The following is a 25,456-nucleotide window of genomic DNA, read 5'->3' on the forward strand; positions in this document are numbered from 1 at the left end:
GGTAATAAAGGCCTTTAAGAGATGAAAAGATACATTTCATATGTTGTTATGGATACAGGCTCAAGTAAATTAAGACTTTGTGGGTGCAGTTGAGTTGCGTGTCTAACAGAAAGATGCCTTTGCTGCCCTCGAGTCCCGAAGCCCAGATTTTTCTGATTTTAAGCGTGCCAGCCTCCTTGTCTGTGTATGACCTTCTCTTTTCCTCACTCTTCCCTTCCCTTTCCTCCTCTTCACATTGGCCTCCTCTTTTTCCACTGGGCTTCAGGCCAGGGCCGGAGCAGGCCATAGCAGTGTAGCATTATTGGGTTTATGTGGTGGGCAGGGAGACAGGCAGAGGGAGTCAAGCCAGCCGGATAACAAACAGCACCCTCTAAGGTAAAATAGAGTAGAGCCCTGTGAATGTGTGTGTGAGAGTAAGTGTGTTCGAGAGTGCAGGAAATGTGGCTGCCAGACCGGGCTCTCTGACACTGTTGGGCTAGTCAGTGTGGTGCCAGTGATGAGATGAACTGGGCTCCGTCATGAATTGGCCCTCTCTTTTTTGAAGATATTGTATCCTGTATCGTGTATCGAGAGAGAAAGACAGACATACTGACAACTGATGTATTCTGTCTTTTGGGGTTTTCTTTTTTTCAATGTATATGCAGGTTATTGATGTCCTTTTTAAATAAAAATATCATTCAACTTCGAGCAAGAGTTGCATACACATTTAAAAACCCCTATTCAGATTGAGTGACTGACTTTGCTATGCTGTTGTAAATTTAAAGGCAAACCACGGATGTTACTAATAATTCAACACAAGTTGATGGATGGAAACCCTGAGGCAGGGCATAATTGATGAACAACCAGTAAAACTTTTAAAACAGTCACAAGTTGTTCTGTCTGCTTCCTTTCAAAACTGTACACCAAGAGGACACTGGGATGTGGCCTCAGTGTATGTGAGGAATTTCACCCCTATAATGTTTTGAGCAAATGTCTCTTTGTTTGTTTGACTCACTTTCTTGTTGGTTCAGTAGCCGATTGAACTGAGTGTGTCATAGTTAGATCACGATGACTTTACTCTCACACCAAGAAGAGTGTGTGCAAGTTCAGATACACCGATTTGCTGTTCCATGATGCTCCACTAGATGGCAACAAATGCACTTGGCTTCACCTCAAATTCAGTAGCTTGGTCAGTGGGAACCTGCTCCACATGGTCACACTGAGCTTGGTCCGTGCTTTCTGTGTGGCTAGACGTGCAGGAGCCACAGACTGTCATCTGTGTACCTTGGTGTTCATGCTTCTCGTGCTTCCAGTGACGCCTGAAAGCACCAGCACTTCTGCGGCTCTGTAGGAATATCAGCTGCCTCTCATCCCCCAACAAGAAAAACGAACCCTGCTCCAGTTGGCCGGTAGTTCCAGTTTCTCTTTGTTCTGCGGCGCCGTCTATGTTGTTTCAAATTTCAGGTGCTTCAAACTGTGGTGCGTGACTCCATTGTGCCCAGTCTGGCCTTGATTACATGAGTCTGACTGCACATACTCTTTTGCATTCGACTCCTCATGAAGCGTAAATCAGTTAAAGGCTGAAGAGCTGCACGTAGTGGGAATACTAAAATGCTTTCTAGAAAAGGTTGAATATTCACAACCTGACTATTCATGAGGCCTGCAAAGATCCATCCATCAGTGTGTTGTACTGACACAGGGATGTGTGTTTGAGAAGAGGATCATTACATTTTTTCTGTGCTTAAAGCGACTTCAATTAAACTAATAATATCAATTTATCTGAAGTATTGCCATTTAATGTAACACAAACTGGAAAAAAACACAACAACTTGCAAAAATGTATGAACGCACCAGGTATGGAAGTCATAAATAACTAAAAAGGCATTTTGGGTATAAAAAAACATGGTTTTTCAATGTTCTTTTGGGGAATATATTTTTATCTGTGCACTCTTTATGTGTCTGTCTTCAGGTGGGTTATGGAGTGTCTTCACATTAGGAGGAGCTGGCAACAAAGCCGGTGTAGATCAGGAACACAACCCCTTACCATTGTCCAATCAGAGCCTCCTGTTACTGCTGGTGCTCGCCAATCTGACAGACGGGCCTGACTGGCCAAACCCCTACCGCCAGGCCATCACATGTTTCAGAAACACACAAGGTATATATCTGTTTGTTTTACTCTGTTGTTATTATTAAAGAGTCATTCACGTGTGTTACATGTACCGGCTGTTAATGAACGAATGTGATAAAATAATCATCCTGACAATATTTACTCCTCCTCATGCAGACACATCTTCAATGTCCGCTGAGCAGCCTCACACCTTCCAGATCAACTTCAACAGTCTGTACACAGCGCTGTGTGAGCAGCAGCGCTCTGACCAGGCCACACTTCTATTGTACACCCTTCTTCACCAGAACGCTAACATGAGGACATACATGCTCTCCAGGACGGACATGGACAATCTGGTGGGTAGAATGCTAATGAAGACCGTAGTTACTTAATGTGCTGCACAGTTACATCGCCCTGTTTCTCTCAATAGACAATGGATTGCTTCCATTCAATTTGGGATAATAAAGCAAAATAAGCTCTATGGCTAAAAAAAGTTTTCAGATTTACATGTTCAACAGATAATCTTTACCAATGAAAGCTACTTAAATGATTTTACTATGTGTATATAAATCGCCACAAGAAAAAAAGCTAACAGTACGCTGTAATAAATCTACACCAAGGTTGCGTAACTTAAACCAGCACCACTGAGTAGATCCCTGTTTTTGGCAAGATAGCATCTAACAACCGCCATTGTCTAATATTGGTAAAGCTTAAGATTCACAAAAGTGTTATTTACTTTTGTATTCTGTGTCATAGTAAAACACATTGACATTTCTTAAGCTTGTATTAACCACAAAGCTAAATTCAGACCTCTAACCTAAAACCCTTAATTTGTTCATTTTTGGGCTCATTGGTCCAGCATTCTTTGCACACATGTATGCATTTGAATTGTTTCTGTCTCAATCTGACATTTATATGTCCTGTTGTAGTTTATTGACAAAGCAGAAACAAAGAACACTGGGTTTGGCAATCCTCAACCAAACACATTATGCAGGCCTTCTTACACGCATTGTTATGGCCATGAAGTCGTTTCATCTTGGACCAAATGCTGTGGCTTGGAAAACAGGGAGGATGTATACAGTGGCAGCTGGTGCTATCTGTTCCATGTGGGACAGTGCCAGTTATTCCTTACAGCAGAGTGAATGTACTGAGGCATTTAGTGAATGAAAATCAATCTCTAGACCAGCTTGTCAGATGGTATTACGTATGAACATTGTGGACTGTCACATGTGAGGCTTTTTCGTGCAGTGCAACAGTAAGTCATTTCATTTTAATAGAAAGGAGGTGAAAACAGTAGTCTGTTAAGCATCACAACAACAGATTCATGGCAAACAGCAGACACATGCAGCAAATGACTTTAATAGACATCACATTATAAAAAAAACGCAGGTCAATTAAATTAATTTATGTCTATCAGCATGACCTCTCTGTTATTTCTCATTTGTGGCTGCTATTATAAAATTGTACCATTAGCAGTCTAGATTGAGCTTATTATGTAGGGGGCTACTAATGAGTCTAGCCATAACAAAGCACGGCTGCACTGCGGCGTAATGAGCTAACACTGCATCTGTGTGGGTTCATCGCTCAGCATGCTAGCTACTAACTGCTTTCACTCCGATAGAATGAGTCTGAGAAGACAATATTTTCACTGTTGACGTTAGCGGATCACTTTTACCATCTGTTCTGCATATCTGAATATAACATCCGCCTCTGCCTATAGTTCAGCCACCATGAATTAGTAAATAATGTAAATATATTCTCAATGGGTATCTGCAGTGCAGCTTTTACAGTTTTATTATGTCCCTACTTTATTCGGCCATCAAGTCTATATTTGAGTTTTTCTATATTGCTATGTTTCCACTTTTTACTTGACATTTAATATGCTTTTATACAGGACTCTGGCAGGATTCTGACTTGATACTAACACTGCTAAAGTCAAACACTTTAAAAAATACAACTAATGCTTGTTGAATTAAAAAATAGTTCAAAAGGAATTGACTTAACAGAACGAATACGAAAGGCTCCAATAACCAAAAGAATAATAGCCACATGGTAGTGTAGCAGTTTTCTACGGTTACCCTCTTTCAACTAACTATAATAATCCCTGAATGCAATATTGTGCAAGTTGATATTGCATGACAATGTCGATATAAAACAAAAACCTATAATGTGCAGCCCTAATAAAATAGAATTGTATTTGACTTGTTGTTAAAGCTTTAACAAAGCCCCCTGGCTAGACAACAAAAGCTACTTTTCACTGAAAGAAAAATACAAATTATACCTTAAATTGTGCATACCTGTGCTTTGTAGAAAAGAAATTCAGCTTTCTTAGTTATTGCTTGTTGCAGGATTAATATTTATATTTCTGTCCCTTCAGGCTGTTTGAATGTGAAATCTTGTGCCAAGGATATAATGAATGTTTTTTCTGCAACTACACATGCTCAGCTCTCCCTTCTGCTACCCTGTCCTCCTCTCAGGTGTTACCCATCCTCGAGATCCTTTACCACGTGGAAGACAGAAATTCTCATCATGTCTACATGGCCCTCATTATCCTCCTCATCCTCACTGAGGACGACGCCTTCAATCGCTCCGTCCATGAAGTGGTGGGCAGACACAACTTATTACATATTGTGTACATTCAATCCATTGCACTGAACCCTGTCTTTTACTTGCAATAACTGGTGAATAATTCCTGATGAATTCAAAAGTCAGGTCTCATTTCTATGTGTCTCCCACTTGCAGGAATTGAAGAACATCACATGGTACACGGAGAGAACATTGACAGAGATCTCACTTGGCAGTTTGCTCATTTTGGTGGTCATCCGCACCATCCAGTTCAACATGACCCGTACAAGGGTACGTTTAAAACAGATTCATTCACACAGTTTCCAAACAGCAGTGCATTCAGAAACCAAATAACATTTATTCAAATGGTAATTATTGTACATCCACATCCTCCATATGGCATTTGTTAAGATGGAACCGTATAGATTGATACTACAGAGTCATTTGTTGCTTTGCAGTAACATAATTAACATTTTCATTTTTGTTTGGTCCATCCTCCGCAGGATAAGTACCTCCACACCAACTGCCTCGCTGCCCTTGCGAACATGTCAGCCCAGTTTCGTTGTCTTCACCAGTATGCTGCCCAACGTATCATCAGGTGAGGAAGTACTGAACCATGACAGAGAGAGTGGGACAGATGATGATATATTGAGTTTATTTTTAGCTTTTTTTCTCCTTTTATTCCATTTTATAATTGACTTATTCAGTCTTTTGTGGTTTGAAACAAAAAGTAAAGTTGTTTAATTACTGATTCTGAATCTTGACCTTTTCATTTGACTGTCTTCTTAACCTCCATCTAAGTGTGGGCGATATGCATATAGTAGTCATTATATCTTCAAAATAGATATAAATAAATTGAGGAATTGCTAACATATAAAAGAACCAGACAGAGCTGCATTTCTTCGGTTTATTTAGTGGATTAAATATCACGTTACAGTCACTTAGTCACAACGATCCAATATTCCCCTTTAAACAGTCTTGCTTTTTCACTTGCAGCATTTCAATGGTTTAATACACCTAGGGATGATAAAAAATGACTACCACAGTATAAATGGTATGGCAAAGTTGCTGACTTTAGACAAAATTGTCTCATATCATTGCCACTTCTCCGACCCCTACTAACTCTAAACTGTGCTGAACGCGCTTCCTTTATGGCTGAGAAGTTGAATAAAAAAGAGAAACTGGGTACTTAAATATATGAATCTGATAATCCGGTGGAAGAGTTGGCCTACCATCAAAGACGTAAATGTGTTATGGCCAGAGGCCTTCCTCGGAGCATGAATATGGTTAAAGTCTGCCTGGAAAAGAGCTGTAGCAAAGAGAGAACTTCCTGTCCAACATTTTTGTAGTTTTTTGAACTGAAATCAACAGCATACTAAGTGTATATCACATTTAATAAGAAAGCAGGACATGACACAATCTTTATCTGTGTGAGCAAAGATGCAAAACAGAGGAAGAAATGGTCATAAGACACGGGTGGAAGTTTGTGTCTAATGACCGTTATAGTAACTTGACAGTGGCTGCTGCAGAAGAAACTAAGAGCTAAAATATTGAGAGGGGGGGTGTGCTTGTGTAGAGAATAACATAACACTTCATTATGTAACACAAAATAACTGAAGGAAAGGATTTGGGACGTGAGGAAGTGAATGACTTTAAAGAATAGGTCCAAACCGCACACATCAAGTCAATCGTGAGTGTTTGTGAACTCCAGACGCACAGGAAGGAAAGTTTCCTTCTTGAAGACGTGCACACATTCACACACACTCAAGGATCCTCTTATCTCGCTGCCAGTGTCTCTCTCTCCATATCTGTGACTCTGTGGTGTTTTCAGTCAGAGAGGAACACTGTCTGTGAATGTCTATCCTGTGGCGATGTAGAGCAACTGACTCCATGTCTGATGATAATAATAATGATAATGAATATGATGGCCAGGGCTAGGCTAAACTGGCTGGCTTGATAAAGGGAATTTCCTGCCAGGAATTTCCAAATGTCTGCCAGGCAGTGCTGAACTTTGCTTCATAATAGACTCTCGAAGAGAATCGCAGTTGGTGTTGTTTGTTTAGAGGCAACAGTGGGTTTGAATTGCCTCCACAACCAGCCTGCATCTTTCCTTATTATTTAGAATTTATCCTCTCTCAGCATTCCCTTTTTGCTGCATTGTTTTCCTCAGTATCCACAATCACCTCTGTCACCGCAGATGCTCATGTGTCCAATAAATCCATCAGATATTCTATTAATTGTTTGATTTCTGAAATATTTGTGGCTTTTTTGATCTGACCAACAGTCAAAAATGGCTATACCAAGACATTTTTTTCCAATTTGGTGATAAAATAAATGATCTGCAGTTGGTCATGCCTTCAAATAAATGTGTGAACATGCATGTAGCCAGCACGTAACCACCCACTGTGTGTGTCCGGAGGAGGATAATCCTTTGAACTGGGAAGGACAGAGCACCTTTACATCTTCAGTATGTCAGTGGAGACCATGTCTGTCGTTACTGCAGGCTCATAACAGATTTTGGGATCAGGCCAGCAGTGTTGAAGACATTCTGTGTCGCTGTTCCCCGGGCTGGGTCCGTCACTGCCTCTCCAAAAATGAGGGATGTAATTGTAGGGCAAATGTCCCAGGTGGAACTTGGTCGGTGGTCTCATTTAGAATAAGAAAAACTGACTAGATAGTACAACATGTCCCATTAAGTACTCATGGCTAATAGGACCTTTGACAGTGGTTCTGTAGATAACAAGTAGACCTCCTCATAGCTGCTCAGGTATCTTCATTCAGCTATCATTGGGCCAATTAGCCTGCAGAAAGAATGTTGATGGTGTGTGTGTGTGTGTGTGTGTGTGTGTGTGTGTGTGTGTGTGTGTGTGTGTGTGTGTGTGTGTGTGTGTGTGTGTGTGTGTGTGTGTGTGTGTGTGTGTGTGTGTGTGTGTGTGTGTGTGTGTTGACAGATGGACAGGTGTAGCTTTAAGGGGCTTAGCTGAGCTCTGCATCTGAGATTACCTACCCCTTTGCTGTCATTGAATTTCATCTATTCTGCAATTTTTTCCTTGATTGACACACAAATTAAACATTCAACAGCCTCGGGGCCTGGGGAAAGACTATTAAAAAGTTGTAATTAAAACAGAAGGTCACTTATAATTATGATAAACACTGCAATGAATATGATATGAGACTCTGACGTGTAAGACTCAGTAATAAATTAAGATGTAATAAAGAAGTCAACAAGATGAATCCATCTTTACACAAATCCTGTTGTAGAACTTGTTTTCTTCTATTATTTTAAGGTACATGCGTGTGTGTATGGACCCACCTCAATGCTACCGAAGCATACTCTTACCTGTACTATGTCGATGTGTACAGCCATCACATCCAATCAGGCTGTCCCGTACACACACAATAAAGGTTAAAGCAAGTTAGATATCTTGTGGGTCAAATGGCAGAACATCAACACACACATATGCAAAAAAGATGGAAAATGTACTACGGAGAAAACAAAGCTGTGAACTCCGCAGGCCTGAATATAGCCACGTTATTGAAAAACTAGTTGTAATGGTAAATTAAACAAAATATTTACATATTAAAGACTTCATTTCTAAAACTGTCCTTTTTAATTATTATTTTTTGATTTCAAAATGAATCATTATTCAGTATTTGAATGGCCTCATTTAAAAGCAAAACACGCCGGTCTCTAATAATAATCTGTTTTTTAATAAAGGCTTCTCTCCTCAGTTAAGCTGAGTAAAGGTCACTGTTGGAGTATTTACAGCACATTAATTACATGGTGTAGTGTGACAACTGTGTATTCGGTTTCATTTGGTGAAGTGTATCATTCATCTGTCGTTGCTGCTCTCACTCACTCATTCCCTCTCTCTGTGTCTCTCCCGCAGTTTGTTTGCCCTGCTGTCAAAGAAGCACAACAAGGTTTTGGAGCAGGCAACGCAGTCTCTGAGAGGCAGACAGGGAGACAACACTGCCTTGCCCGACTACGTGAGTAACATATGCACAAATAGATAAGGAAATAAATACATGAAATACAAAAACACATAGATATATCAAGCTGCTATTGGCACTATTTAAATGTGCCTTCTCTAACAATACAGGATGAATAAAACAATGTGAGTTTCAATACCCTGCCAATAATATGAAAAAGATGTTAGGAGGGATAATGCAACAGAGGTAACAAAATCTATCTACAGACAATACATTCAAATAAAAAGATGTTAAAAGGAAAATATAAAATGTTTATAGTTGAGATGAAAAAAGACAGCCATTAACCTAAATAACAAAATGAAAAGATGATGCAATCAGTTTATCGGTCATTGCCAAACTGATGAATTAAGTCTTTAATTCATCAACTTTGGCCTGATAGATGAATGTTGTCTTAAATAATTTATATAACATTTGACATATTTTGTAATTATTCGCCTTCTGGCTTATTGGAAAAGAAGATCGAGACAGCAGGCCTAGTGCTTATGTACGGGACTATTTGTTTCTTTTGTTTGAATTAAAGATAATTAAGACATCATTGTAATTAGTAAGCTTTAATAGGTGCTGGTAGGAAGACTTCAGTCTAAACCAAACATCTGCCTACTGAAGCTGCATATTAAGAATACAGATGTGAAAGTGGTATTGGATTTCTCAGCTGTTGATTTGGCAACGCAGTGATATTGAGATCTCCCTGAAACATCAATGTTGATCTGAAATTGAAATCTTAACAGCACCACATTACTAAATAAAGGTGGGCATTTCAAAATGATGTCGTCCCAATGCAGTCGTAATCAATGGATCTTGTTTGGACAACACACCTGACCACTGCGTACCCTCTCTTTATTATTGACTCTGTAACTGTCTGTGTTTGTGTTCAGCCACTTCTGCCTTCAGGTTTGTCTGTACACGTCTCAGTCTGGCTGTCTCATTAGATTTGCTAGGTCCGAGATAAGTGTGAGTGCGTAAACATATTTGTGTTAGTGTGTGTGTGTGTTTGGGGGTTGGAGATGTATTAGGAGGTCCCCATAGATGCCCTCAGGTCTTGTGGAAACGTGAGTGTATTTGAGTGCTTCTTCAACCATGTAGCTGCTGTCTGATGAGCCCCCCTTACAAACAGACATCTGTGCACAAACAAATATGCACACACACACACACACACACACACACACACACACACACACACACACACACACACACACACACACACACACACACACACACACACACACACATCCATAAAAACATATAAAATGCAATTATTCAGCTTTGTTTTGATGCGTCCTCCCTTCAGGGCTTCTTTTAATGCTCTGTTTTATTTACACACACATGCATAAATGCCCATAACATATGACTAAAAATGTAAAAGAACAACATAAAGAGAGTTCTGTTTGCCTTGATTATATCTTCTCTGTTAAATATATCCGTCCAGCCAGATGTTTCCATACGAGAGTGAATTTAATAATTGTGAAAACAAACGAGACAAATGCACGCAGACACAGTAAGCGGTCGGACCGTAATGTCAACTGAACAGCGTTGCTGCTTTTGGTAGAGTTCCAGTGTGTTGCTCAATGGCATGTGTCACATTTTCAGGATTATTTCATGGGAATTTTACAATAAGTGTTTTTTCCAAGAACAGTGTCTGGCATTCTGTCTGGGTCATAGACTTTTGAGACAGAACTGGTCCACTTTTTTCTGATACCGCAGTTATCCTTGAGCTTAGACTATACTAACTTAATGTGACATTGGTTCCCATAGAATACTGTTTACAGCTAAAGTCACCTTTCAGCTGTATTAACATCTCTTGAATGAAGAGAAGAACACATTGTATTGTTTGTCTTCTGAGCATGAGCACACCCACCTAACAGACTAAACTAAGATGGTGAACCTGCTCAACATGTTAGCATTGTCATTGTGTGGTTGTAAGCATGCTAAAGTTAGCATGAACCTTAAAGTGCCACTGTCAAGGATAAGAGTATGGCATATTAAGAGGGTTTCAAATGTAAACCTTATCAAAAGGGATACTACCAAGACTTTATTATAAATAACAATTAGTCTTTTTCTCCAGAACCAAACATGACATATTAAGATAACTTGTTTTGTCATACATAGTAATATCCTTTTCTGATGAGATCTCTAGAAGAAACAACAGAACTGACCCATTACGCTGCAGTTTATTTTACACAGTATTATTTACTTTCTGCAGATACTGTGTCAGGATGTTCATGCTGTGTAATTTGTGTATATATATACACTGTAAACGACTTAGACTGTCTTCGCATTTATTGTTTATACTCACATTTTTAAGCAAATAGCTGATTAATTTGTTTAAATCAACGAAAGAATGAAATCCTAGATGAAAAATAAACCGCTATTTAACTGTTACAACTGTAGTAGGAAAGGAAGCTTATTCCATACAAGTGAAGTTATGGTTGATAGTGTCATCTACAAGCTAAACAAAAGCTGGGGGGGGGTTTGAAGAGAGAGGGTTGGCTTGTGATGGGCATCTGGAAACAATGTAATTTGGCTGAGTCTGGCTCTGGAGAGAGAACTAATGTTTGTTTAATGTGGGATTGTCCTGAACATGTAATTGCTCTCTTTTACGAGGGAGAGACTGAGAGGAGGATATGAAAAAACGTCAACAAATGTTCTAAGCTGCGGGTTAAAGCTGGGGGCTTTCTGCGTATGTGTAAACGTCTCCTGCTTTTTTCTCTGTATCCCCCCTGCATTTCCCTCCCTCTTGATGTCTGCCTCTTGGTATTTCTCTCATATATACCTATACACACAGAGCCCCCGCCCCCGATCCCTGAATGTGTATGTGCTGCTGTGTCTGGTTAGTGTCAGGGAAGAAAGAGTGAAGGGTAAGGGCCTCCTTGAGCCCCAGGGGGACAGCCAGAGGCTCCCAGTCCAAGCAGGGCATCTCTCTCGGGGGGCCCCACAATTGCTCTCTGCACCTCTGATTGCACATGTTTTTTTTTTTCCTTGCCCTTTGAGATATGTGCAGTGACATGCAGTATGTGCTCGTACACACACACACACACACACACACACACACACACACACACACACACACACACACACGTGTATGAAAATAAGTATGGGGCTGTGCTGGGTCGCATTGCATTTGCGTTGTGTGTCACTGTTTATGCTCCCAGCCAGTGGTAATGTTACTTCTGTGCCTCTTCGTCTGTTTACTGCTACGCATTTCTGGGAAAAGACTACTACACACACACACACACACACACACACACACAGAACGCCAGAAGCATGTTGGACCACCCTGTCTATGTGTTTATGTCCGCTGGTTGAGTCACAATCTGTGATCTGTTTTTAATAGCCAGAGTAGACACATGCATTAGCTTAGTAGCACCATTCCCTTTGTTTAGGGAAAAAACAGAGCCCGGAGATATGATAACTGATAATAAACATTATGCCTACTGTTTATTATCAGGCTTTTCAGGAATTTGCCACTTTAATATTAGGCTACAAAACTGTTTTGCAAAATCCCATTCATCCTGACTGTAGTTTTGAAAGTGGATTAACGTACCATCAGACAATCCTTTTTTTTTAGGGTGCATTCTTTATTGCCTTGCCTAAAGGTGTTTTACATTGTCAGTTGATGACTCAGACATAGTCATACCGACCAGTACATAAATACAGCCTTCAAAGTCCCATTAGGAGCCAGACGAATAAATCGGCTAGCACACTCATTTCATGTCTAGGTCATAACGGTTTTTTTCTCTTCTTTATTCTCAGTCTATTCGCAAATCTATCAACAATCAATCAAACATTTTTGTTGTATGTAAAAGTATAAACAAAATAAAAAACGCAACACATTTTTTATAAAACGTGATAATGTAGTTATACTGTAAGCAGCTACAAAGACATTTAAACAGTTACATGTACTGACAACACATTTAGACATATATATGACTTGTATTAATACATGATTTAAATAACATTACAACTCTGTTTCACTATATTGTCCTTAATTATCTTTCCATACCGCAGACGCCGCTTGATGCACATAGGAGGAATACTCGTTAATGAATACATTACTAAAGACTAATGCTAAAACAACTAAATTATAGTTATATTTAAACCCTTTTTTAATGTTGTGTGTACTGCTTATACATGCTAAATAAAGGGATTACCAGTAAAGTGTTCCTCTTGCTGGAAAACTCTGTAGAAAATGTATGACTGTATCATAAGAAAGTGCTTCTCAATTCTTTCTTTTCCATACTTTATGTCCTCTCCTGATCTCTCTTCCCTCTGAATATTTTATTTGAAATGATTATGTTCAGTATAGGCTTCAACTACCGCTACTTGTGAGTCTTGGGATTGTTTAATATGGGAGTTTAATCACCAGGCCTCACATTTTCTTTGAATTCCACTGTGCTGATGGAGACTCTATAGCACAACATTGTGTGCAGGGGCAGAGATCAGTGCCTCCCTTCATACATGGTTAACATGGCAGGGCATGATTGACTGAAGTGTGATGGAAGCTGTCATATTTCTTATAGTCTTTTGATGTAGAACCAATTCCCCCCACAAGACTGATGTACATTCTCATAACGCTTTCCCTGAAATCAGAGGTTACAGTGCGCACACACATCGCTTCTCGTCATTCTATGTGAAAATACCCAGAGGGGTGGAGAGGAAGAGAGCAAAGAGGAAGGTAACGGGCGCCTATGCATTTAACATTTCAGTCCTGCAGTACGGCATGAGGAGGATTAATAACTAGCTTGTCAAACCAGGTTCTTCTGAATTGATCTTGATGTTGTGAGAAGCAGCTTGCAAGTGGAAAAATAACTTGTATTTTTCTCTCTTTTCTCAAATCATTATAGAGACATTTATTGCTGCCTTTTTAAATTCCAAAGTAGCAAAATAGTTGCTGATCTACATTTGGTGTCTGATATAGGCCTAGAAACTCCAAGATCAAATTGGAGTACCTGAATTATATTGTATTATGTCACCAACAATTATGCAGCCCATTGCAGTTTGGTTAACACCATGCTGTACAACACTCACTTAGTAACAACCCTCAGTGAATGGGGTTAATGAAACCATGGTTCTCCCCTGTACAAATAAAAGGACCCAATCTTTTAGATGTTTTTTAGAAAAGTTAACACTGAATAAAATCATCTACAATGAGGTCGAGCTTTACAAACAGGGTGTCCGCGGGGTCTTAAAAAGTCTAAAAAAGTCTAAAATTACACATTTTCAATTTAAGGCCTAAAAAAGTCTAAAATATAGAGATATTTCGTAGTGTAAGTCTAAAATTGCGTTTGAGTAATTTAAGACCTACGTTTCAATGCAAAATATCGACAAAGGATTTTTTTTTTTGTTTGTTTTGTTTTTACGTCCTCTTCCACGCCGTTCTGTTTTTTTCTTTTTCTGTTATGGTGGCAGTTATGGTCCGTGTAGTTCTACATGACATGTGCTGTTAGTGGAACGTACAATAATAAAACTACAGATGTGAAACGGAAATGTACTGTCGTCACAGGATGCAGCAGCAAGTGTTTTGATTCTGTGTGCGAGCAAGGCGGGAATAGTTACGAAGTAGGATAACGTCCGAATGGCAGGAGAAAGTTAAAAAAAAAAAAAGGATGGGTAAATGTAAATTCAACGACAATTGGCTCTCAATAGGGCAATTTGCAGACTGGCTGAAACGCGTTCCCGCTGATGACAGTGAGGCATACTGCACGTTTTGCAAAAGAACTCTTAAACTCGGGACCCTGGGCATCAAGGCACTGGAGTCTCACACAAAATCCAGCAAACACCAGGAGTCGGCAAATGCAGCACGCAATTCCCATGGAATTGCCCAGTTCTGTTCAGTAGCGAGCAGCACGTCGTCAATAAATAATACGGGTAATATTCGTGGTCTATTGGGCTCCACTGATACAATGAAGGCAGAAGTTCTGTGGGCGCTTAACACAGTGGCTAAACACCAGTCATGCAGATCCAATGACGGCATCGGAGAGCTTTTCCAAGCGATGTTCCCCGACTCCACAGTTGCCAAAACATTCCAATGCGGGAGAGACAAGACGTCGTACATACTCCGATTTGGAGTGGCAGAGTTCGTCAAAAAAGAGCTTATCTCAAAGGTGACCGGGCCCTTCGTCATTATGTTTGACGAAAGTCTTAACCACGCAACAAAGAGGAAGCAACTGGACCTTCACGTAAGGTACTGGGATGACGGCCAGGTACAGTCCCGGTACCTGGGCTCACAATTTATGGGCCATGCCACAGCAAACGACTTGCTGAAGGAGATCAAAGTAAGTGCTTTTTTTGTATTATTTTTATCCACTGATTGGTCGTAAAAATGTTACTCTTGATTAAAATTAATAGAAGTACTTTTGGCCAATCGCTGCGTTTCTTACATCTGGAGTAACATCTTGTTACGGGGTAGCCAGCTGTCACACCGGGTTTATCGTAACGCAACATTGCCCCCAGCACCGGTTGTTGCATAACAACAACATGGCCCCAGATGTCGGTTGCTGCGTAACGCAGCATAGTTGATTTGTCATTGTTGGGGATGTATGTTATTCGTCGGTCTCTGCATTACGGCAGGGATCATACAACTTCCGTGTTGCGGTAGTTTTATGATCCCAAACGTAATGCAAAGACCGACGAACGATTTCATCTCCTGTTATGAAAAGGGGCTCCATTTAAAATCGGAAGGTGTGTGGCTGCGCGTGTGATCCGCATATACAGTTGTCTCTGTCACCATGTCCAAAACGTTTCTTAGTGAAAATATTTTGATCATTGGGAGATTTGGTTTATTCATTTTCTGAAGTAGTGCTCTGCAATTGCTGTGTGAGAGAATGAATGAGGACATCTGTGTATTAAATTGCCTTCTCTTAATCATAATTTGTACATGCCTCCTTTTCATTGCCCAACCTTTACATTCTGCTCCCATTACTTATTTGTATGCTAGCTGCACATAACTATTGCCTGTGTGTGTGATTTTGTTGTTTAAATATATGCTAATTTAATTGACTGGTTGATTTGTTTCCTTCCCTTAGGAATGTGCGGGCCACCTGGACCTCAGCAAGCTGATTTCGATCTCAATGGATGGTCCAAATGTAAATTTTAAGTTCTTTGAGCTGTTCCAGGCGGAATATGCTGACCTGTACGCTGGTTCTCAGCTCATATCTGTTGGTAGCTGCGGGTTACACACCGTACACAATGCCTTTAAAACAGGCTTCTCATCGTGGCAGGTGGACAAGATCCTCAGGGCCTTGCACACATTGTTGCATAATGTTCCCGCAAGACGAGAGGACTACGAGAAGACCACCAGGTCTATCCGCTTCCCGTTGGCATGGTGTGGGCACCGATGGCTGGAAAACCTGCCTGTCGTGATACGAGCGTTGGATATCTGGTCATCTATGCTGGTGTACACCAATGCTGTGAGGAGAAAGGAGCTTCCAAATCCTGGCACTGGAAGCTTTGCTGTAATCGAAGAAGCCCAGAAAGATCCCCTGACTCTACCTAAGCTGCAGTTTTTCAGGAGCATCGCCCAGCTATTTGATCCGTTTTTAAGGAAGTACCAGACTGAGGAGCCGGTGATGCCTTACCTAGGCAAAGATCTGGCAGAGTTGATCAAGGTAATGCCTTTTCTAATGAGCAGAACATTATTTAGGAAACTGTCATGAAATGGATGTATGGATTTTATGATTGCATTATATTGATTTTGAGAGTTTTGGTGTGGTTATGATGCCAGCCCACCCACCCACCCCATTACACCGCCAGCTCAAAAGTAAAGCATTATGTAGGCCTGTAATTAAACAAATACAGTTGTGAACAAAGACACTTTCACAGCAAATCTACAACAGTCAAAATGGTACACAGTATTTTGCAAAGTAATTATGTAATTGAAATGTTTCTTTTGTTATCGTCCAACAGAGTCTGATGCGTCGTTTCGTGAAACGAGAGGTTCTGCAGGACATCACCACAGCCCAGCTTACCAAACTGGACATAGGTGACAAGAATATCTTGATGCCGGTGCACTGTGTTGATATTGGCTTGGGTGCTGAGGAGGCCCTCAAGGTACTAATAGCTTAATGTCAAAGATTATCAGGGGGAAGCCCATGTGTACAGCATTTTTGCTTACATTCCTTTCGCATTTCTCTGTACAGAACAGCAAAAGTTCAGACCTCAGGATTCTTGAATTTAAAAGGGACTGCATGCAAGGACTCTCAAGCATGGTGAAGAAAGTACAGGAGAAGAGTCCTCTTAAGTACAGTACCGTTAGGCAGATGGATTGTCTAGACCCCACAGTGATGAGCAGTGATCCAGACGGCTGCAAGGCAAAGATGAAGGGACTTGTGCAGACATTTCTGCTCAACAGGCAGCTGGCAGGAGGAGTTTGTGCTGGTACTAGGAGTTCTAGAAAGGGCTGAGGAAAATTATGCGTGCCACTTTCAGATAGGCTAGATGTCTTCCTTCATGGCTTCATCGGCAAGGCATACCCAGATCTTTGGGCGTTTTGCAAGACCCTTTTACTGCTTTCTCATGGTCAGGCGTCTGTAGAGAGAGGCTTCTCAGTGAACAAAGAGATCGAGACGGAGAATATGCAAGAAGAAACATTGGTCGCACACAGGCTTGTTTACGACTACGTTGCAATACATGGGGGCGTTACCAAGGTTCCACTTACACCTGACCTAATGAAATCTGTCATGGCTGCCAGGTCACGGTACCGTGTGCATTTGGACGAACAGAGGAAGAAGAAGGAGACAGAGACACAAGGGAAGAAAAGGGCACACGCGGAGGAGCAGTTACAAGACCTGAAAGTCAAGAGGGACAGTCTACATAAAGTTACTGAGAGCCTGGGCAAAGAGGCAGATGAGTTGGCAGAGCAAGCAGAGGGCAAGGCTGGGAGCAAAATGGCACATCTGATTTCAAAATCAAATGCTCTGAGGAGGGCTGCCAAAGACAAGCTCTCCCAGCTTAAGGTTCTGGGGGATGAAATTGCCACCAAAAGTGCAGAGCTTAAAAGCATGTAAATAATGTAAATAATATGTTTGTTTCATTGACAATAAATGTAAATTGACGGCAATCTGGCTTTGTTATTTCTTTTTTTTTAATACTTCGTGAAGGTCTTAAATTTAACCCATGATGGTCTAAAAAAGGTCTAAAAAAGTCTAAAATTGCACTTGTTAAAACCTGCAGACACCCTGTACAAAATATATGTTACCTCTAAGGCTGATGCCATCCTTTATGTTGCTTATTGTGTTATCTTCTCAGTTTCAATATAATGTCCCTACGGTTCCTCTCATTAAGTCAATATCCTGCTGAGAGCTGACTTCCTGACTCCCTTTTTTAGTCTCTTATCTTCCCAAAATGTTTCCTCACCTGCCTAATGAAGATGATGCGAGACGTACTTGTGACTTTACTTGTTAGCGTGTGTCTTTACATATCTATCAGCCTCTAATCTTCTCTTCTCCTTTGTGCTGACTTCTTCTGTGTTTATTCCTGGGCAGTAGGAGTGCCACCTCGTGCCGGCAGCAGGTGTTCTGGGGTCTTAATGATTGTCTGCTTTCCAAATGATAATGAGGGCAGCCCCACTGTGCCCCGGTCTTTTCTGATCGAGGCGCAGCAAAACAAAGCACAGCTAGCAGCCGATCAATTAGTCGTGCCCACCTTTCTGCCAGTGTGCTGTTGCAGCGGTTACTGTCATCCTTTTTACCGGTACTACTTGCGTCATCATTGATATCACTGCTGCTTTGCCCCCCTGCAGTTACTGCTAGCCAAGACTCTGAGAGGTAGTGTGCCAGTTTAATCTGTTAATAAGGCGTCTGTCTGCAAATTTGGCTGGACTTCCCCTCCGCACAGACAGTGATGCAGCGATTGTCCAACACATTCTTTCCTAAACAGAGACAGACACATTGCATTGTTGATGTTGTAGTACCGTCTTTTGCTTCATTCTGTGTGTGTGTGTGTGTGAAACAAAGGATGTTTTGTAAGGCTATGTGGTAAAAAGAGGCACAATACTACACAAAATGGTGCGATTATGACATGGCCGTGGTTCCATAAGCAGGTCAGACAATGACCCATTTAAAAAAAAAAACTTCCAAAAGACTGGGCTGCTCAGCCAGTCTGACCCTCTCTGTCTGTCGACGTGGTGCTTTTTCTTCTCTTCATGCTTTCCTTCCTTTACTTTTCTTATAAAGCCTTTGCTGTTTTTGCCTCTTATCATATCGAATCAAGGATTAAAACGCAAATATTCTCTTTATTTCTGTTGAAGACTTTGTGTTCTGTGAAAACATCCGTCTCTTAGGCGTGGCTTTTAACTCATTGTGTTTATCTGTCTCTGTTAATCTCCATGTCCTTGTCTTTGTCAGTACTCTTTCTTAATATGTCTGGTTTGTCTGCCCTGCAACAGCCTGCAGTGAGCAGCAGGGCCAGCCAGGGAATCACTAAGCTATTGGTTTAATGATGCCAGCTCCTACTTTACAGGGATTTACATGTCTGTGTCTGTAAACACCCTTACCACACACACAAACATGCATAAAAAACATGCTTGGGTATGATAGATGGCTAGACACAAACACGTACAGATTGTGAAGTGCGGGCAATGTCCTTCCCAGGCGCTGATTGCATCTGCAAACTCTATAATTTAGTTTGTCAAAGAGATAGCAAAGGTCAAACATACCTGCAGACATAACACATTTGTGCCAAACATGTTGAAGAGTTAGCAGAAGAATCAGACAGATGGACACACACACACACACACACACACACACACACACACACACACACACACACACACACACACACTTCCTGTTAGGTTTGTATAATCGGGGAAATAAGTACAATGGGGGCAGGATCATTGAGACTAATGATACAGCTCATGTCTGAGGCCTGTGTTTTCCTGGGTGGAGAGAAGACATTAAATAGTGGCTGTGAATAAATGACAATGCAGCAGGCTGGAAAATAGTGCAAGGCTGGAAGAGAAGGAGCATAAAAGTGGAGGAGGACGGAAGGAAAAACTGAGGAAGGGGAGCGAGAAAAGAAAGGAAAGGAAAGGCTGTAATGATTTCATTCAGTCATGCAAACACATGTTGGGTGTTTTTGGGCTGTCTAGCGGATGCATTTTTGTGAAAAACAAGTGCAAGAGAACATAGTGGGAAGTGGGAGAGGAGGAGCCAAAAATATTTAAGTCCTGTCTGGGTTTCAAGTAGACCATGGACCTCTTAATCTCATCCACTTGACAAACATACACACTGGGCCAGGCAGACGTCTAGCTAGCCTATTTTCATGTGACCTGAATTCCCCAGTGTGGCATTTTTTCCCTGCCAGGCTAATCTCATTAAGCTGGGTGCAGGGCTAGAGAACAAACACACTCTGCATCCCTCACTCCCACTCTGCCTTCCTCTCCTCCTTTTGTCTCCTCCTCATCGCATTCACTTTCTCCATCAAGCCCCCCTACTCACTTATTCTATGCTTCCATTTGTGTTGCTGTCTTCCTTCCTCTGCCTCCTCTTCCTCCCACTCGTATCTGTCGCTGCTTTTCGTCTAATTACGGCCTGCCACAGCAGAACAGAGTCGAGCCGCTCTAGCTAGGCAGTGGAGTCGAGCCCAGAGAGCCAGCTCTGCCTCCAGACGTACAATCAATCCTCATTATATCCGGCTCTCCTGCCTTCACTTGCCTCTTCACGTCAGCCTGTTAAAGTGCCGCACACCTTGGTCTGACGGCCTGCGGAAATCGATGCTTTACATTTTTGCATCCGTGTGGCAAGCCTGATTCATGGTGGACGCACAAGAGAATACAGTTATTCTAATCATCATAATCCCCCTGGCTACTTTAAGGAGGTGATTTTGAATGTTCATGTGCATAAGATTGTACGTATGCTTATGTGTGGCTCGAGCAAAGAAAAAAAAAGGCCACAGTAAGAAAAGTTATTTATAAGATAAGGACTTCATTCCGAAGCAGGGCACCAAAGACGTAATGCGAAATGCTACCACATGCAGTTCTGTTGCAGATGGTTAGCCCAGATTGAAGGTGGAATCTCAGCTTCCAATCAGCTTGCTGTTGCAGTCTCGCTGAGCTGCTGTTTTGAATTTGGTCTTAGCTGGTATTAGCAAATTCTTGGTCAAAACAGCTCTCCATCAGAACAATGAAGTTTGTCATTAACATGAATCCTTAACGATAAGTCTCATGAAAGAGAACATGACGTCTTATATTCTTTTGTTAGAAAGTTGTCTCACACTGCAGAGGAAACTAGCTTTTTAACCACAAAGCTTTACTGATTTATACATCTACACATTAAAAATTAAACTGGCTTGCTCAGCACCTCATTCTGATGTATTTTACAGGAATTTCAATACTTCCAAGGGAATACACTTCTCTCATTTCAAGCCTGAAATTGAGGCAGGATGTAACCCCAGAGGAAGTTGCTGATGAGTACTGTCTAAGGCGAGGTTTCCTGTAAAGCATAGATATATACTTCAAGTTTTGTCTGTGGCGGTCAATTAGGTTTTTTTAAGAATGTATTTATATATTATATATAACAATATAAGAGTTGTGCAGTTATTATTGTCTGTTAGATATTTCCCGTGTTTTAGCCAATAGCCACAACTTGATCGATATAACGCAGATTGTATTTTTTTTGGAATAGCTGAAGAGTAGTAGCGTGCGCTTGTGCGTTGATGTCCACACACTGCAGGAAAGCTATGCATCCTTAACTATCACTGTAGAGGCAGAATAAAGACGCATGTAGAATTAAAGAAACTTTCAATATACTTCTTGGCAAAATAAAGATTTGTATGTTGTCAGTAATACATGTGCCTTTACTGCAATGACATATGAAAGAATCTGTTGATGATAAATACACAAACATGGTTGTCCATTCCATTTTCACGAGATCACTCATTGTGTATGTCAAATAAGTTATTTTAAAATAATACATTTTGCTGTCCACTATTGGTTCATACACTTCCATATGAAGTACTCATATTGCATTTAGTTTAAAAAATGTATTAGATACAGTATATAGGCCAATATTAGATTATAACAGATATATTGTTATAGGGTAAATACAGAAATGCCCAATGAGGAAAGAATTCAACCATTTGATGTCATTTATCAAATGTAAAGTCTCTTGCACAGTGTATATCTTGGGTTAGGGTTATTAGTCTTTAGGCAGTCTAACTACTAATGTTTCATTTTTATGTAAAAGGGGGATTTGGCTTAAATGTCGTTATCAGATTGAGTCAAAAGCATACACTCGCCCATGCTATTCTTGGTAATCGTAAGGACGCAGGGTCAGGTTTAGAGTATGTTTTCCATGTGTGTTACAGTGTTGGTCCTTCCACCATGGGACTTACTTCAGTAGTGCATCGTGGCATTAAGCTAAGCTACTTTGAATGTTTTTGACTCCTGTATTCTCTTAGTCTGCACTTTTGTCTCAGCTTCTGTTAGCCGTTGTGTTTTTGCTTTGTTCTGCCAACATGGATATACAGTTTATAGATTAGATAAATCTCCGGTCGAAAAAGCTTCAAAGCAGTTAGTGGTCAAGTTTTTAAACGCTGGTAATTCTTGTTGGGCAATGATATTTCTTTGCTATCCTTTTGGCAATTGAAAAACAACAAGCCATGCCTACATTCATTTTTCCAGCAGTGTTTGTTTTCATTATGATGCAGCGTGTTACTATTCATTGTTTTCTATTTTTTAGATTGGTTTCCAAACTGGCTGCATCATCTTGGGATCTTATCTTTATAATACCATCAGTACATGATAGATTTGGCAGAGCTTGTCCCGCCTTTGTCACACCCTGGGAAATCATACATCATCTCTTGAGCTCCATTCGCCAATTCATTGCTACGTGGTTTTATCTTTTAAAGATTATTCATTTTCCCACAGACTTTCAGCCGTTTCCTCTGTGCCCCACAATGGACAAAGCCGTGAGGGACGTTATCTCGTCATGATGGCGTCTGTCTATCTGTCTGTCTGTCTAGACAGATTATTGCGAGCACAGTAACTAAAGAACAATGTATGAAAGAATTTCTGTTCTTAAACAGCAGGTTCCCCAAGTAAAGCTTGATTAGATTTAATCCGGTTGCTTACATTTCCACAATACTGAGGAAACAGATTTCCGGGGAACTACCCAAGATTCTTAGAGGAGTCATCAAGGGCTGATGATCAACTGTTTTAAAAGCTAGTAGTGCAATGGTTAAAGGTTTTATAGCACCTACAAGATGGAACATTTTGAACGTTAACAAATGGGGGATTATTAAATGGCTGTATTGGACTGCTTAAGACCGTTCAGGTGTACTAATAAACTGGTAATCATAATGTATTTGTGGTATTTTTGTTTTCCAGTTAACTCTAAATTTCTTTGAAGAGGAGATCCGTCTATCTAAAGGTCTTCACGGATATAATTAGTTCCCAATAATCAACACCCAAATCTTTCCTTGTTCTAAATGTATTCAGTCTAAGCTATATGCATTTACTTTAATAAATATATAAATCAAATAAATATTCAGATAGTCAAGCATATTCTTTCATTCTGCCTCCTTGGATATACGGCTAAAATACAACACATTACTGACTGAGTAAAAAAATAAATAACAATAGAAATTATTTCCCCAAAATATTGGAGACTTTCTCTATGTTTTTTCCATGCAGGTTGACTTTGCAGTTTGCAATTTTTGTGCTAAGCTAACTGCCCGCATCATATTAAGTATACATACATGACCTTCAAGCTTTTTCTTTCAGATACCTCTGACATTTGAGCTGTTGTACCTTTTAATATACATAACCTTTACATTTAATTCCAACATTTTACAACTTTTGTTTTTTCACTGCTTTATATCTGTATTTTATTATTATTATTTCTTACATTTGTGTGATGAACTTTTTAAATAACTTATCAGCTTTCTGTCCGTTGTTCCCACACCTATCTGCTCCCATACTGTCACCTGTCACTTACCGACAGTTGACTTTGCCCAAGGAGGAAACGCAGTGTGACATGACCTGATCTGTGACTCACAAGGTCACCTATCTGCCCCCCTCTTGGCTGTCAACTTTTATCCTTCTCATTCTCCTCCTTGCCATTTCTTCCACCTCTCGTTCCCCCGTGCTGATCAATCTATCAGGAAGCAATCATTTAAAAACACCATTATAAGTGAAACCAGTGTAGTGGGAAACCAATTAACCTTTACATCCTCCCTCTCCCCGCAGGCCCAGGACCTGAACGTGATTGAGGAGGTGATCCGCATGATGCTGGAAATCATCAACTCTTGCTTGTGCAACTCTCTACACCACAACCCAAACCTGGTGTACGCGCTGCTCTACAAGAGGGAGCTCTTTGAGCAGTTCAGGACACATCCATCCTTCCAGGACATCATGCAGAACCTGGACACGGTCAGTCCAAGTTTTCACTCACATTTTAATCAGAAGTGAATTAGGAGAAGCTTGAGCCTGGGATTGCAATTTTTCCTTATGGCTGATCTGTGGTAATTATTCCATAGATCAAGGTTATACAGATTTTCCTTGAATGTCTCCACCTGAAGGGGAAAGTTTCAAAAAGCCAAGCGGTGCTGGAACATATGCGAACTGCATCGTTAACATGGTATGCAGTTGGGCTGTACTGACTCCTGTGAGCTTAAGTAGTATTGATGAATTAATCAGTCCCCTTGTGTTGAGAGGCTGTGTGTCAAATATTCATTGAGCGTTGGGGGAGGAAGAAACAGTGTGAGAGAAAGCTGTCATTCATGGTTGTCATAAAAAAGAGGAAAGGAAGCTTTGGTGTGTATGAGCATGTGTGTGTGAGGGATGGGGGATGCTGCATACATAGCCATGGGTTTTGCTGTTATCCATAAGTATGAGGGAAGCATGCTATCTCGAATCCCTCAGTTAAGTCAGCCTCCCTAAGGCTATTCTGCGAAGCCTTCCCTGCGCTTGAAAATCTGTGTGTGTGAGCATGAGATTCAGGATGAGGGGCTGCTTTTTTGCTCCTCTAAATTAACCCCATACGGGAGGCCTTCAGAATTAATGAAGAGATTAGTATTAGATATACACACACGCATGTACACACACGCACACACACAGAATGCCCCGGTGTGTTTGAATTCTCTAAAGCAATCACAAAGCGTGAGCAGAGAAAACATTGCCTGTAGATGCGTTTTTCACTGTTGGTTTGACAAAAAAAGGAGCATTAAAAAGAATCAGTAATACCTAGAGTTTTTTAATGATCAAATATCAAACATTTCTCAGGGGAAGAATCCAGCACAGCAGTGGAAACGCAAAAATACAATTTCCTTGATCTCCTGTTTGGGCTTAAACCCAGAAGGCATCAGATAATTTGAGCTCAAGTGAAATGTTCTTTTTAAGTAGGATGAAACACGCTCTAACCCTATGGTGAATTTGTAATTTGAACAACTATAAATGTATATACTTTCTGAGTTTTAGCCTTCAGGCATATTAGCCGATTGCATGTTCACAGCCTTTTGAATTTGGTTTGGAGGTTTTTCACTCTCTAAAAGCAGATTTTATCCAGGTTTTTTAGACCTGTTTGCTAAGATTCTCAATCGGTAGTGTCAACTCAATTATAATTTACGTAGCTCTGCATCCCTGCATAGTATAGACACATTTTTGGATCAACTGTCGCTCAAACATGACATCCCATTGACAACGTCTTGTTCGCTGTTGATGCAAAATCAAAATGTCATCCCAAATCAAACAGCTAGCCTGTCTTTCTGACTATGATTCGAGTCTGTAGCAGTGTTACTGTTTACAGAATGAAACCATCTACATGTCGCTCAATGACACGTTGTTCTAACTTAGATCCCCATATTGCTCCCAGTGTCATC

The 25,456-nt window shown here is 40.7% G+C and overlaps 2 protein-coding genes across 4 annotated transcripts in view; both read left to right on the forward strand.

Moving 5' to 3' along the window:
- Window positions 1-25,456, forward strand: part of dym (dymeclin) — a 51,802-nt gene that overhangs the window by 14,921 nt on the left and 11,425 nt on the right. For both annotated transcript variants that reach the window (XM_063889784.1, XM_063889785.1), the window contains exons 9-15: window positions 1,949-2,134; window positions 2,264-2,442; window positions 4,564-4,689; window positions 4,829-4,942; window positions 5,155-5,249; window positions 8,542-8,641; window positions 23,826-24,008. In XM_063889784.1, coding sequence (XP_063745854.1) covers window positions 1,949-2,134; window positions 2,264-2,442; window positions 4,564-4,689; window positions 4,829-4,942; window positions 5,155-5,249; window positions 8,542-8,641; window positions 23,826-24,008 — 983 coding nt within the window. The remainder of the gene's footprint in view (window positions 1-1,948; window positions 2,135-2,263; window positions 2,443-4,563; window positions 4,690-4,828; window positions 4,943-5,154; window positions 5,250-8,541; window positions 8,642-23,825; window positions 24,009-25,456) is intronic.
- LOC134868886 (uncharacterized) lies at window positions 13,816-17,699 on the forward strand. Of its 2 annotated transcripts, XM_063890259.1 has the most exons (5): window positions 13,816-14,916; window positions 15,667-15,726; window positions 15,862-16,248; window positions 16,547-16,690; window positions 16,780-17,699. In XM_063890259.1, the coding sequence occupies exons 1-5, from the start codon at window positions 14,248-14,250 to the stop codon at window positions 17,041-17,043; spliced, it is 1,524 nt and encodes a 507-aa protein (XP_063746329.1). In that variant the 5' UTR covers window positions 13,816-14,247; the 3' UTR covers window positions 17,044-17,699. The 2 variants fall into 2 exon arrangements, with proteins under 2 accessions (XP_063746329.1, XP_063746328.1); XM_063890258.1 differs by having other exon boundaries at window positions 15,667-16,248.

Source organism: Eleginops maclovinus, chromosome 8 (genome assembly GCF_036324505.1).
Source record: "Eleginops maclovinus isolate JMC-PN-2008 ecotype Puerto Natales chromosome 8, JC_Emac_rtc_rv5, whole genome shotgun sequence".
NCBI lineage: Eukaryota > Metazoa > Chordata > Actinopteri > Perciformes > Eleginopidae > Eleginops > Eleginops maclovinus.